Source organism: Sinocyclocheilus rhinocerous, unplaced genomic scaffold (assembly GCF_001515625.1).
Source record: "Sinocyclocheilus rhinocerous isolate Xijiao unplaced genomic scaffold, SAMN03320098_v1.1 scaffold804, whole genome shotgun sequence".
Classification (NCBI taxonomy): domain Eukaryota; kingdom Metazoa; phylum Chordata; class Actinopteri; order Cypriniformes; family Cyprinidae; genus Sinocyclocheilus; species Sinocyclocheilus rhinocerous.
In genome coordinates, this window is record NW_015644009.1 from 57,595 (window position 1) to 70,745 (window position 13,151).

The following is a 13,151-nucleotide window of genomic DNA, read 5'->3' on the forward strand; positions in this document are numbered from 1 at the left end:
AAAAGACACCTGACGAAAACAAGACAAATTTCTGGACTTTTATAAGGAAATAGCCAAACGAACAAAACTACATAAATGTTATAATAGATAAATGAAATGTGCACTGATTAAGACTCGAATACAATTATGATGTAATAATTTTATGACGAATAAATCTTTCAGTGAGTAAAACTGGCTGTGTCTATAGTATTAAAGACTACACAACATCAATATATTATCTTTAAATTAATTTTTTTTAAATGATTATTATTTTAAATTATTGTCCCTGGATCAGTAGGATAGTCTTGTAATAAAGTAGCGGTGGTAGCGGACAGATTTTAAGTATCAATTCTGCTTAAAAAGATGCAATCTAATCCTGTTTACATGAAATAAGCCTGCTCCCGAGCAGGTTTAAGCTTACGGACCTGTTGCTATGACAGCAACTCCGGGATGAGCTTCGAAGAACCAAACTATCCAAGATCACGCCAAATCATCAACAATCAAATCCAGCTAACTGAGTTAGCCACGTACGAAGAACGGGCCCCTGGTCATGTGATCTCAACATGTCTGTCAACAAACCGCTTTAATTACTAAACTCATGTGACATTCTTCACCAATATCATTCATTTCTGTAGAGCTGGACATTTTAATAAGGATTAAATGAGTGAGTTCAGCTTTGAGAATAAAAACCAACCTGTTTGTTCCTCAGTATCTTCATGTTTGACTCTGAATGCTTCTTCAATCTTCACGTCTTCACTCTCCTCTTTAATAAACTCCATCTTTGTTTGTTCCTCAGTATCTTCATGTTTCAGGCTGAATATTTCTTCAATCCTTATGTCTTCACTCTCCTCTTTAATAAACGCCATCTTTATAATAGTGTCACCTAGATCTCAGTTGCTTCAGGAGTTTTTCTGTGTGTTTGGACACTTTGTCCTGTTTAAGATGAGAATAATTAACAGAAAGTAAATTATCAAATTAATAATTAAAGTAAATTAATTATTAAAAACTAAATGCAAACTAATCTCTGAGTGCGTCTCAATCCGCTCCCTAGTTCAGTAGTCAGCGCACTGGGAAGGGAGTCAGTCAGAGAGAGAGTTAATGGCCTTAAATGATCAGATTAAAATATACATGCACTTATATTAAGTATTAATCATTTATATTTGGTTTTCAATTATTTGTACATAAAATTAAACTGATTACACTCTCATGAAAACATTTGCAGCTGGTTTGTAAAAGCTGTCATTGTTGAACATGTTTGTGTTTGTTCAGTGTGCGCGGATTCAAATCACTGAATCATTTTACGAATGACTCGGTTCAGATGATTCTGATTCTCAGTTTATCTTTTTTCCAGTTCTTGAACGATGCACGGGATCGTTATTCACGATATCGGGAGCTAAAAGAGACGCACCTTATCGTTTATTAATAAGAGGATGCGCTTTACTCACATAAATGACACTAAATAACGTATTACAACGTTACATTTAAGATTGATTAATTTATTTTTTATATAGATTGTAAAACGTGTAAATTTACATAACAGTTTGCATTGATTTAAAAACCACTAACCTTTCTTCAGCCGAATCACAACAGATGCAGGGAGCGGGTTAAGGCTAGAAGGGGCGCGGCTTTATGACGTCACATCGCCAGAGCAAAATAAAAGTCCTGTTTACACACTGATGTCTATTATATGCATATGATAATGCATTTCCACAATTATTATTTTTTTAATTAATGTACATTTACAACACTATACTTTGTGTTTTCTTACCTTGCCATTAAATTACATAAAACTAGTCAACACTGCTGTGTAAGTGTTTCTATACAAAGGCTGAGGGAGTGACCACAAAATTTGACATCTTTCACTCTTTTGACTAATCAATCTCTTGTTATTTATTTATTTACTTTTTTTTTGCTTATTTACACACACACACACACACACACACAAATAGTATACATATCTAGAATTTCAAGCATTTTCTCTTCTACATGATTAAATATCTTATTCTCTCATGCTACTGATTTTTTTTCTGTGAAATGTTAAAAACTCTTAGACAACAAAAATGTGAAAGTACATATAAACAGTTACTGTACTGAATAAAATGCCACATTGTAATCTAATGTTAGTGCTAACACAGCAGTCACTACTTCACTGTAAACATACAGTAAAAATAAAATAGGACATTAGAGTAAATTTGACATAACTTTCTACTAACTGTGCTTACATAATATTCACCAAGCTTAAAACAGTGCTACACAATGAGAAGAATGAAAAATTACCACGTGGAAACTAATACAACAGTTGTTCAAATTTCAAAACTCAAAATAGATTAATCGGTAGACAATTTCACTAACTAGTGTGTCACAAACTTTATTTACCGATATTTTCTCCATGTTTTGGGCCTTGTTGTGCTTCTACTAACAAGGAATAACATCCAATAAATGTCCTGGGTCAGGTGTACACGAACAGCTATTGATCTATTGTTTAAACACTGTTTCAAAGAAAAGTAAATTGTCAGTATATTTCATACTAATGATACACTCATATCTACAACTGCTTCCAAAAAAAAAAAATTATTAAAATTCGACATACCTCAAAACAGTACAAAAATAAAACATTTCATTTATTTATTAATTTTTTTTTTAATTCTGTGCAACTACAGGAGTTGGTCTCCTCAGTCCAAACAATGTGGTTTTGAACAGAAAAAGCAGAGTAATTAAATAATAATAATAATTTCATATAATGAACTTGTCACGACTGCTACGGTGAGGAGCAAGGAGACGTAGGAGTTACACAACACAAGAGTCTTTAATAATCCAAATCACAGGGAAAACAGGGCACGCAGGAGACACACATAGCACCAACTGATGTATAAAACCGGACACGAAACAAGGGTTAGAACACATTTTAAATACTGAACTAAAAGAGGGAATTAATGAGACACACCTGAGATCAAACACAATCGGAACAGGATCAGGAAGATAACCAAATATGGGCATGTCACACACGAGGGAAAACTAGGTCAATGGGAGCACATGGGGAGCAAAACACACACAGACAGTCCATATTCCTGACATATCGCCCCCCTCCCGGAAGGCGCGTCCTCGTGCCGAAGAAACAACAGAAGGAGGGACGGGTGGGAACTTGGGAGGAGGCTCAGGACACCCGGGAGGGGGCTGGCACACAGAGTCCAGGGAGGTGACGACGGAGGGAGGAGCCAAGGAGGAGCCAGGGCAGATCAGACGGAGGGAGGAGCCAGGGAGACGACATGAGGGACTTGGAGCATGCAGCGCCAGGTGGGACCCAGGCCACAGCCGTAATGGGGACCCACGGTGGAGCCGACGGAGGGAGGAGCCATGGTGGAGGAAGGGCTGACGACTCCAGGGGGCCGACCAACGGTGGCGGAGCAGGTGGTGGAGGAGCCCGAGGCGGAGACGGAGAGCCGATGAGCCAGGGCGACACAGAGGATCCGGAGGGTTGAGGCGGAGCAGATGGCTCAGGCGACCGATATGGAGGCAGGGATCCAGAAGGCCGCGGTGGAGCCGAAGCGACAGAGGACCAAGGTGGAGCCGAAGTGAAGGAGGAGCCTGACGGAGCTGGAGGTACGGAGGGACGAGGTGCAGCCGGAGGAGTGGAGCCCCGAGGCGCAGGATGGTCGACGACAGACCAAGGCGGAGCCGGAGGGATGAGGGAGCCAGTAGACTGATGGGCCACGGCGGAAAAGAGGGAGCTAGGAGCCATGGTGGAGCCGCTGGGTCGACGGGCCGAGGCAGAGCCCGGGGCTGGAGGCGGAGGAAAGGGATACTCCAGCCACGGTGACGATGGAGGATGGCAGACCCGTGGAGCTTGCACCGTACAGATGGTGGGCTGAGGGCGTGCAGAGGGGCTGCCAGACGACAGCGGTGGAGGAGGCAGGAGCGGGCGGGTGGGCGGACATTTGTGAGCCTCTGGGCTTTCAGGGCTGGTGTGCGCTGCCCAAACACACCAAATTGCGACTCCCAGCACGGGGAGTGCGACTGACAGGGGATCGACAGGGCTGCACTCGGGGACACAGTCTTTCTCTGAGCAGGACGTAGAAACAGGAGCCCTCTCTGGGTTGGATGGGGGGACAGGAGCCCTCACAGGGCTAAACTCAGAAACAGGAGCCCTCTCTGGAATGGACAGGGAAACAGGAGCCCTCTCTGGGCTGGATGGGGGGACAGGGCTAAACTAAGGAATGGGAACCCTCTCTGGGCTAATCTTAGGAACTGGAGCCCTCTCTGGGCTGGACGTGGAAACGGGAGCCCTCTCTGGGCTGGACAGGGGAACAGGGCTTAACTAAGGAACGGGAGGGACAGAGGTCACCGATGGAGGAGAGAGGAGAGGGGGCAAGTTGGTATACAAGTCAATAAGGTCTCCTTCCGCTTTCCATTCACCCAGATCCATTCTCAGCTCACCCTCAACCACGGTGCAGGTGGCGGAGCTCCTCTCCACGCTCTCTCTGTCCACGACTTTCTCGTGGCGGGAGTTGTAGCCGGCTCTCGCACCTAGACTGACGATCCGTGAAGCTCTGGCTCCGTGGCGATCCTCAGCTCTGTCGCACTGCTAGGTGATGGCTTGTCGGTCGCGACGGGCTCTGGCTCTCCGTCAGTGGTGGGCTCGGGCTCAGGCTCTTGCTCCGCGCAGCGGGGTGATGGTGGGCTGGGCTCTGGGTCTGGCTGTGTTCTGGATCGGGGGTAGATGCTCTCCAGACACCGGATGATTGCCTCCCTCCAGCACAGTCCGGTGGTGTCTGGGAGGTCAACGAGGCGGTGGGAGTTAGCCCCGATGCAGAACATTGAGTTCAGCGCAGCGTCCTCGAATGCCGTTAGAACGGCAAGCTGGCTGAACTCAACTGCATACTCCAGGTGGGGAAGGTCCTTACGGGCAAGGGAGGTAAACATTGAGGTGAGGGGATCCATGGGGGAAACACGGGAAACGAAACGGAGGGGAAACACGCCACTAAACTTCTTTGTAGGTCTGGTGTTCTGTCACGACTGCTACTGTGAGGAGCGAGGAGACGTAGGAGTTACACCACACGAGAGCCTTTAATAATCCAAATCTCAGGGAAAACAGGGCACGCAGGAGACACACATAGCACCAATTGACGTATAACACCGGACAGGAAACAAGAGGCAGAACACACTTTAAATACTGAACTAAATGAGGGAATTAATGAGACACACCTGAGATCAAACACAATCGGAACAGGAACAGGAAGATAACTAAATATGACATGTCACAGATGAGGGAAAACTAGGTCAATGGGAGCACATTGGGAGCAAATCACACACAGACAGTCCATATTCCTGACAGAACTGTAGGTAACAGGTAGGACAGCCACACTATTAAAGGTGCAGCAGGAGATCTTGGAAAATGCTAACTTTAGCTTGATAGCACTAAAAGCGAACGTCCCACCCTCCCTGCAATCGCCGTCCAAAGCCACACCCCCGGAACGCATGTACGCTCACAGACCAGAATACCAGAGACAACATTACTAAAATAGGCTACATCAGCAGTTTCCAATTCCAGTCCTCGCCCCTTCACTTTAAGTGAAGTAAACTTAAACGGATTTCCCCTGCTTAGGGAGTAGGGAGCAATGAACACTGTGTAGGGATCATATCAATCGGAACACAGTTCATGCACGTAGCTCACTCTAACGAGCTGGTTATCTGAATCGGGTGTGTTAACTAAGCGAAACATGCAAAATATGCAGAGCGGGGGGCACGAGGACTGGAATTGGGAACCGCTGGGCTACATCATGTGTCATTTACGCCACCGCAATCGTCTTTACCTTGATTACAGTCTTCATCCATCAAAACTTTTACTAGCGAGACTGGTTATCCAGTCGAGAAACCGTAGTTTGCGTCTCATCTGGCCATACAGCGGTGGGATGTGTTGACAACCCGTTCAGTCTGTACTTCACACAGCGCGTGTGACATGTGAGGGCTCGCGCTCTTCAGAGACAATCACAGAATATGACAGCGCTCGTGTTTAAAAGCAAAACACACTGGAATTAAAAATTCACTGAAAACGCAATGCGAGTCTCTGTTCTTTCTGCAATCTCTGATGTAATCAGCCTGGATTCCTTTATATTAGCGCTGTTTTGGACGGATTGTTTGAATGCATTGGCTTACTGGATCATTGGACTGAAAACTTTCCCTGAGTTTAGCGGCTTAAAATGATCTAATCGCAAGCAGAGTAGCAAAATTGGGTTAAAGGGTTAGAATAGAAATTGTGCTTCAATAATTTTGCGTTAAATTATTTTAACGCGTTAAGGATTGTAAAATTAATCGCATGCGTTAACGATGACAGCCCTAATAAATATAGTTTATTAACAGTTTAGTAGCTAAATATTGCAAATATGTAAACACTTGGATTCATGCCGAACAAGGGCATGCATTTGGATTGTAACAGTTTCATTTTGTTTTTATTCTGTTCCTGTTTGCCTGTGTTCCTGATTCTAGTTTGCTTCCATAGTTTCTGCTCTCCGTGCTGCTTCTGTCAAGATACACGCACACGCCTCCTTCGATTAAATATAATGGCTAGTGTTGCCAAAATTCGTCAAAATCCATTGCCATGACTTATCACGAGAGGAAAAAAATTGCGTTTTAGTCGCATAACATCGGTTAATAGAAACGCCGTCATTTCGCAATACTTTTTTTTATCGACATTCATAAAATATCGCCAAAGTTTTGCGCAAATCTGTATTGGAAACGCACCTAGTGACACACTGGGAACAGACATTTGAACATTGAATGTAAGAAACACTGCAGACTGGATTCGAACCCGGGTCGCTGCGACACAAGCACACTCGCTTTATCAGTTGCGCCACCAAAAGCAGACACCATTGTGCAAAACTGTGGTTACTTTGTGTTCTTTGTATACTGTTACAAGTACTACTATAAGTAGACAGACATTTTCCATCGATGAAAGCACAAATTATATGAATTTATGACTGTGAATTGCTGAGTAGTCTTAATACAGGCGCAGTAAGCGTTGCGTGAAAATAAACCTGATACGGCCTGTAGAACACGAAAGTGCGTTAAACCTGCAGCTGACAAGCCAGTGGACACAACATTAAACATCATCTGCCCTTTTACCTAACATGATCTGTCATTAACGCTGCAGGAAACAATTGCATAAACTACCATAACATTAGTTTTATTTTTGTGCATGCACTAAAACACAAACAGTTCCTTTCGTTGGTGGAAGTATGTGAGCGTGCAGAATTGCTTATGTTTCAGTGCATGCGGATGGAGTAAAACCATCAATAACATTTCTCTGCCCGTTGTCTCTGCTTCTACTCTGACCTGCACAAGTGTTTCTAATGTAAAACGCAATTAAATGATCTCGCAGTAGGCTACGCTGCGAATTTAAACGTGACGCATGGATTGAAATAATTCTAGATTGTTACTTTTCATGCAGTTAAGGTCTCTAAAGTTATTTGACATTTTATTTTTTGTTTAATTTTGAGGGTTGGTCAGGATAGTTTTTAATAATTCATAATATTTTGACAGGCCAAAAGGCTGCAGTCCACATTTCAAAGTGCAATGTTGCCATTGTCTGTACGGGATACAGGATACGGTATAGTATAGTATACGGGAATATACTAAAGTAATAAACCCTCTGATCTTTCACCATTTCAAACTGACTAGCTATATGTTGTTTACATATCTTTACTTTTGTAACTACTTTCTGTATGTATGTAAAGCTGCTTTGCAACCATGCAAAATTGTATAAAAACACTAAATGTGAAGTGTGGTTAAATTTATTAAAAAAGGTAAAGGTAATAATTATTTTAAAAAGTACTGCATAATTATGAATTATTATTATTATTTGCAACTCAAAACATTTATTTTTATCTATACTATTCAATCCAAATCCAACAATTATTGGATTTCCTTTTTTTGTGTGTTTTCTCCAGGGACTGATTGCTCTCATGACCCTACCTTAAACATTGTGTTTACAGTTTTTTGAACTGGGGTGTAAATTTGACTGCCATTGTTATTTTATGTTTTATTTTATGTGGAATCCAGTACAAAAGATTTGTTTGAAATAATGGATTTATAAAGAAACTTTATGTTCGTAATTCTGAGTATGTGATTTTTTGTGTAGTCCACTGATAGCATCCATAAGATTTAACTTCAAATTTAAAGTACAATTAAAAGGTCAAGTATAAAAATTAATATGTACATAGGAACATTGTAGTGTACTTAAAGTGCAAAAATAATAAATAATTAGTACTACAAGTTAACTAAGAGTACACTAACAGAACACTTGCAACTACACTTGCAGTATAAGACTAGTAAACTACTAGTTAACTAAGAGTACACTAACAGGACAATTGCAACTACACTTGCAGTATAAGACTAGTAAACTACTAGTTAATTAAGAGTATATTAATAGAACACTTGCATGTATACTTGCAGCACACAAGTAGTAACCTACTAGTTTACTAAGAGAACACTAATGGTGTGTTCACACCAGACGCGAAGCGAATATGCGCATTGTGTCACTCGCTCTAGATTACTCGCGGGATGTTTTTCGTGTCACTCGTGATATTACTACTATTTTTTATTATTGATAGCAGCATCTCTGTAGCCATGCTAATAAAATACAACTAAAATACAACTGATTGGCTTGCGTTCTCGCGCAAGCCAATCAGCGAAGAGCTTATTGGCACGTCTGGTTGAATCAGACAATAGAAGAGAGCATTATTGCAGCCGTCTGTTATTATATAGGTCTGACACTAACAGGACAATTGCAAGTATAATTGCAGTATAAAACTAGTAGTTTATTGAGAGTATACTTCAAAGTGTACTTTCACAAACTAATCAGTTACTACAAGTATTACAATAGTAAACTATTAATATACTTATAAGTTCACTTGCAGTACAAAGGAAAACGTAATTGTGGACTAGTTGTCCTGGCATCTTTATCTAATGGCATTGAACAGTTTGCTTATGTTAGTCCACCAAGATCCAATCAAAATGTAGCAAACCTTTGAGAATATTCAGCAATTAGCTCCCTTGCCTTGTCATAGTATGTTGCTTAACTACATCATGTTATAAATAAAAAACTTAACATTTTGAATTTTTACCTCAGTAGCTTCTTCTGTGAGTTTCTTTGTGTCCCATTCAGCTCTTTTGCTCATTTCATACACATTTGATTTGATTTCTCCATAAAAGTCTTACAAAGAAACAGGCAGCACGAGCCTAAATAGCGCGACTTTATACCAAAAAATACACTGTCCATTATCAATCGCTGTTTACGTTGAATGTAATAAAATCAGAAGAATCATTCTTGCGTTTCGATGCTTCACTGGTTATTTTTTGCCACTTAAGTTTTAATCAGGCTATTTACAATGTAACTGTAATACATTGTTACAGTTTTGTAGTTGTTACTCTGGCAAGCCATTGTTACTCTGGCAAGCCATTCTTTGTAATCATCTTTGGTGAGCCAAATATTTTGAAACTTGCATTTTCCAGCCATCACGCTTCATCGGTTTCAGCCTATTTTTTGCAATGTTTAACGGTGTGTGAAACGTTGAGGTACCATCGTAGTAGTTTCGTGTGCGCGTGAACATCATGGCAACGTACAACACAAAGTACCTCACGCGGGAAACACTTAACGTAACCCGTAAATGCACATAACTAAGGTAAATCAAGCAAGCTAATATGCATAGGCCACGAAGTGTTGGCGAAATAACACATTAGCGGACCGGAGGGAATAATATGGATTTTTTTCCAGAAAACTTCTTGCACAAAATAAATTCAAGCACTTTCAAGGACCTGTATCTATGTATGCTTATTTTCAAAAACTTTCCAGGGCCTTGACATTTTTTTTTCAGATTCACAAACTTTCAAGGATTTCAAGGACCCGTGGGAACCCTGCTACAAGGTCAAGGCCACATTATTGAACATACTGATCTGGGGGGTATTCCAGAAAGCAGGTTATGTGACATACCCGGGTATGTTTGAGGATAAGTGAGCGGAGAACCTCAGCTTTCGGTTCCAAAATCGGAGGTAACTTTCAGGGTAAGTAAGCAAGTAACCATAGTAACTTGCTCTCTGAAGATAACCTGCTCCGGAGCAGGTTATGTTCCAGGGTTAGTTCACTTCAGCGCATGCGTAATCTACTGACGAGCCTTCAGTGGGCGTGACAGATAGCGCACAACATTCTATATTATTACAATATAGTTATGTAATATAGCCTACTATTTACAGTCATTATATGTTATTATATAATAATTTTTATATTATTAGTTATTATGTGTATTTTATTGGCATATATAACTGTTATCTGTATAAATTATCAAACAATATTATGACAAGGTAATGTTTAATTTATTATATTATATATATATATATACAGTATATTTATTACATTTTATATTATCATCTCACGCATGGATCAGCATTTTCTATAATGTATTTCGTGGATGTTTATAATTTGAAAAGCGCAATCGGCTCGTGACTCGTATGAAATCGTGACTCGTAATGCGTGACCGCATTAGAGATAAGTTGAGACGGGAAAAACTAGACATCGCGTTGGTTTCATACGGATTACTTTATCAGAAAATATTTGTTTTGGACGTGACTTACTTAATTTAAAAGTAGACATTTCAAGCTTTCTATACATATATCTCTCATGTCTTTGAGGCAAGTATTCGCTGAGATTCTGATTGTTTTATTTACGTGTCTGTGACGAGAGGTGACAGAGACCGAGACGGCAGAGAGTGCACCCTGTTTATTTTCTTTATTTTACAAAAGCACATTGTTTTGTTGTTATTAATGACTATACACAAATAAAAATAGACCCTTTGCAGTTTCAAACGATACTTTATTATTATCTGTACAATCAAAAATGACAGAGTATTTTTAGTTCTTTTCGTGGTCATCAAGAAAATATGAGACAGACTGCACCAATGAGGGCTTCGACCCCAGAGGGTTAAAGAAGAGTCCTTTTGTATGGGAATTATGAACCTTTCCTAAGGGGAAATGTAGTGAGAGTTGCTCTGCCCACATTCCTTTGAGCAATAAAACCAGTGTTATCAGATGATTTGTCATTGGTTGCCATGGAACCAGAGGCCTGTTCTGCCTTTTTGAGGTGTTAGTTACATTTCATAGGAAGGGTCCATAGACCCTCATAGTTGGCTTGTTGGTTGGGTGAGGGGTGTTAGGGATTATTTGTTAAATATAACAAATTATTGTGTTTGATTAGTCCAAACGCTACAGGAGGAAAATCTAATTCTGCTGTAAAGCAGGTCTAAAAGACAAGATTGTCATTATTCAGCTCAAGTCAGTTCAGATCAATAACTGTTCATCAGTTTGAACTGAATTCAGCTATAAATAGTTCTACAAAAGATAACGAATGTAGTTATTCAATTAGAATCAGTTCAGTGTTGACTGAATTCAGTTAGGTGCCAATGTCAATGTTTCAAGATGCGATTCAGTTGTAAAGCAGCTCTACAGAAGATGGTATGCATCATCCAGCTTATGTGAAACTCAAGATTTGCTTTGTTTCTGGAAGTCTTTCCACAGTGATGGCACATAACAGGCTTCTCTTCGATGTCCCTGCATGATTCCTAGGTTTTTCTCGTCTGTACAACTCATTCCACACTAATGACATTTAAACAGGTCCCTCTTGAGTAAATCTTCATGTGGTACTTTTGGTTGCAACTTCTCTCCAGTGTGAATTTTCATATGGACTTCAAGGTATTCTTTTTGACTGAAACTCTTTCCACACTGAGGGCACATCTAAGGCTTCTCTCCAGTGTGAGTTCTCATGTTCTTGTTAAGACTTCCTTTATGAGTGAGACTCTTTCCACACTGTTTGCAGGTGAAAGGCTTCTCTCCAGTGTGAACTCTCATGTGGTAATTAAGGTTTCCAGGTTGACTGAAAGTCTTTCCACACTGTTTGCAGGTGAAAGGCTTCTCTCCAGTGTGAACTCTCATGTGGTAATTAAGGTTTCCAGGTTGACTGAAAGTCTTTCCACACTGTTTGCAGGTGAAAGGCTTCTCTCCAGTGTGAACTCTCATGTGGTAATTAAGGTTTCCAGGTTGACTGAAAGTCTTTCCACACTGTTTGCAGGTGAAAGGCTTCTCTCCACTGTGAATTCTCATGTGAGCTTCAAGATGTACACGTTGACTGAAATTCTTTCCACACTGTGTGCAGGTGAAAGGCTTCTCTCCAGTATGAAGTCTCATGTGGACTTCAAGAGTTTTATGTCTACTGAAACTTTTTCCACAACATTGGCAGGTGAAAGGCTTCTCTCCAGTGTGAACTCTCATGTGGACTTTAAGGTTTCCAGGTTGTCTGAAACTCTGTCCACACTGAGGGCAGGTGTAAGGCTTCTCTCTACTGTGAACTCTCATGTGCTTGTTAAGGCTTCCTTTATGAGTGAAACTGCTTCCACACTGTTGGCAGGGAAAAAGGCTCTCCATAGTGTGAATTCGCCTGTGGACATCAAGGTTTTGATTTTGATTGGAACTCTTTCCACACTGAGGGGATCTGTAAGGCTTCTCTCCAGTGTGAACTCTCATGTGCTTGGTAAGGCTTCCTTTATTAGTGAAACTGCTTCCACACTGTTGGCAGGGGAAAAGGCTCTCCATAGTGTGAATTAGCCTGTGGACATTATGATTGGAACTCTTTCCACACTGAGAGGATCTGTTAGGCTTCTCTCTATTGTGAATTTCCATGTGCCTGTCAAGGTTTCCTTGTTGATTGAAACTTTTCCCACACTGTTTGCAGGTGAAAGGCTTCTCTCCTGTGTGAGTTCTCATGTGCCTGTTAAGTCTTTCTTTACGAGTGAAACTCTTTCCACACTGTTGGCAGGTAAAAAGGCTCTCCATAGTGTGAATTCGCCGGTGGACATCAAGGTTTCCATTTTGATTGGAACTCTTTCCACACTGAGGGGATCTGTTAGGTTTCTCTCCAGTGTGAATTTTCATGTGCCTGTTAAGGTTTCCTTGTTGACTGAAACTCTTTCCACACTGAAAGCAAGTGAAATAACTCCTAGTTCCCGTCTTTTGAGCTCTTTTTCGTGTGGAAGTCTTTTCAGACAGTAAGGAACCAAAAGACTTTTCTCCAGTTATGAAATCATGAAGCTTCTCATACTGATCTTTCTCTTCAGTTTCATTCAGTACTTCCC

General features: G+C 41.0%; 1 protein-coding gene across 1 annotated transcript; it reads right to left on the reverse strand.

Moving 5' to 3' along the window:
• Positions 1–10,938: 10,938 nt before the first annotated feature.
• Positions 10,939–12,627, reverse strand: LOC107757839 (gastrula zinc finger protein XlCGF7.1-like). The gene has a single exon (XM_016575432.1). The coding sequence runs from the start codon at positions 12,610–12,612 to the stop codon at positions 11,758–11,760; it is 855 nt and encodes a 284-aa protein (XP_016430918.1). The 5' UTR covers positions 12,613–12,627; the 3' UTR covers positions 10,939–11,757.
• Between the last annotated feature and the right edge of the window lie 524 nt (positions 12,628–13,151).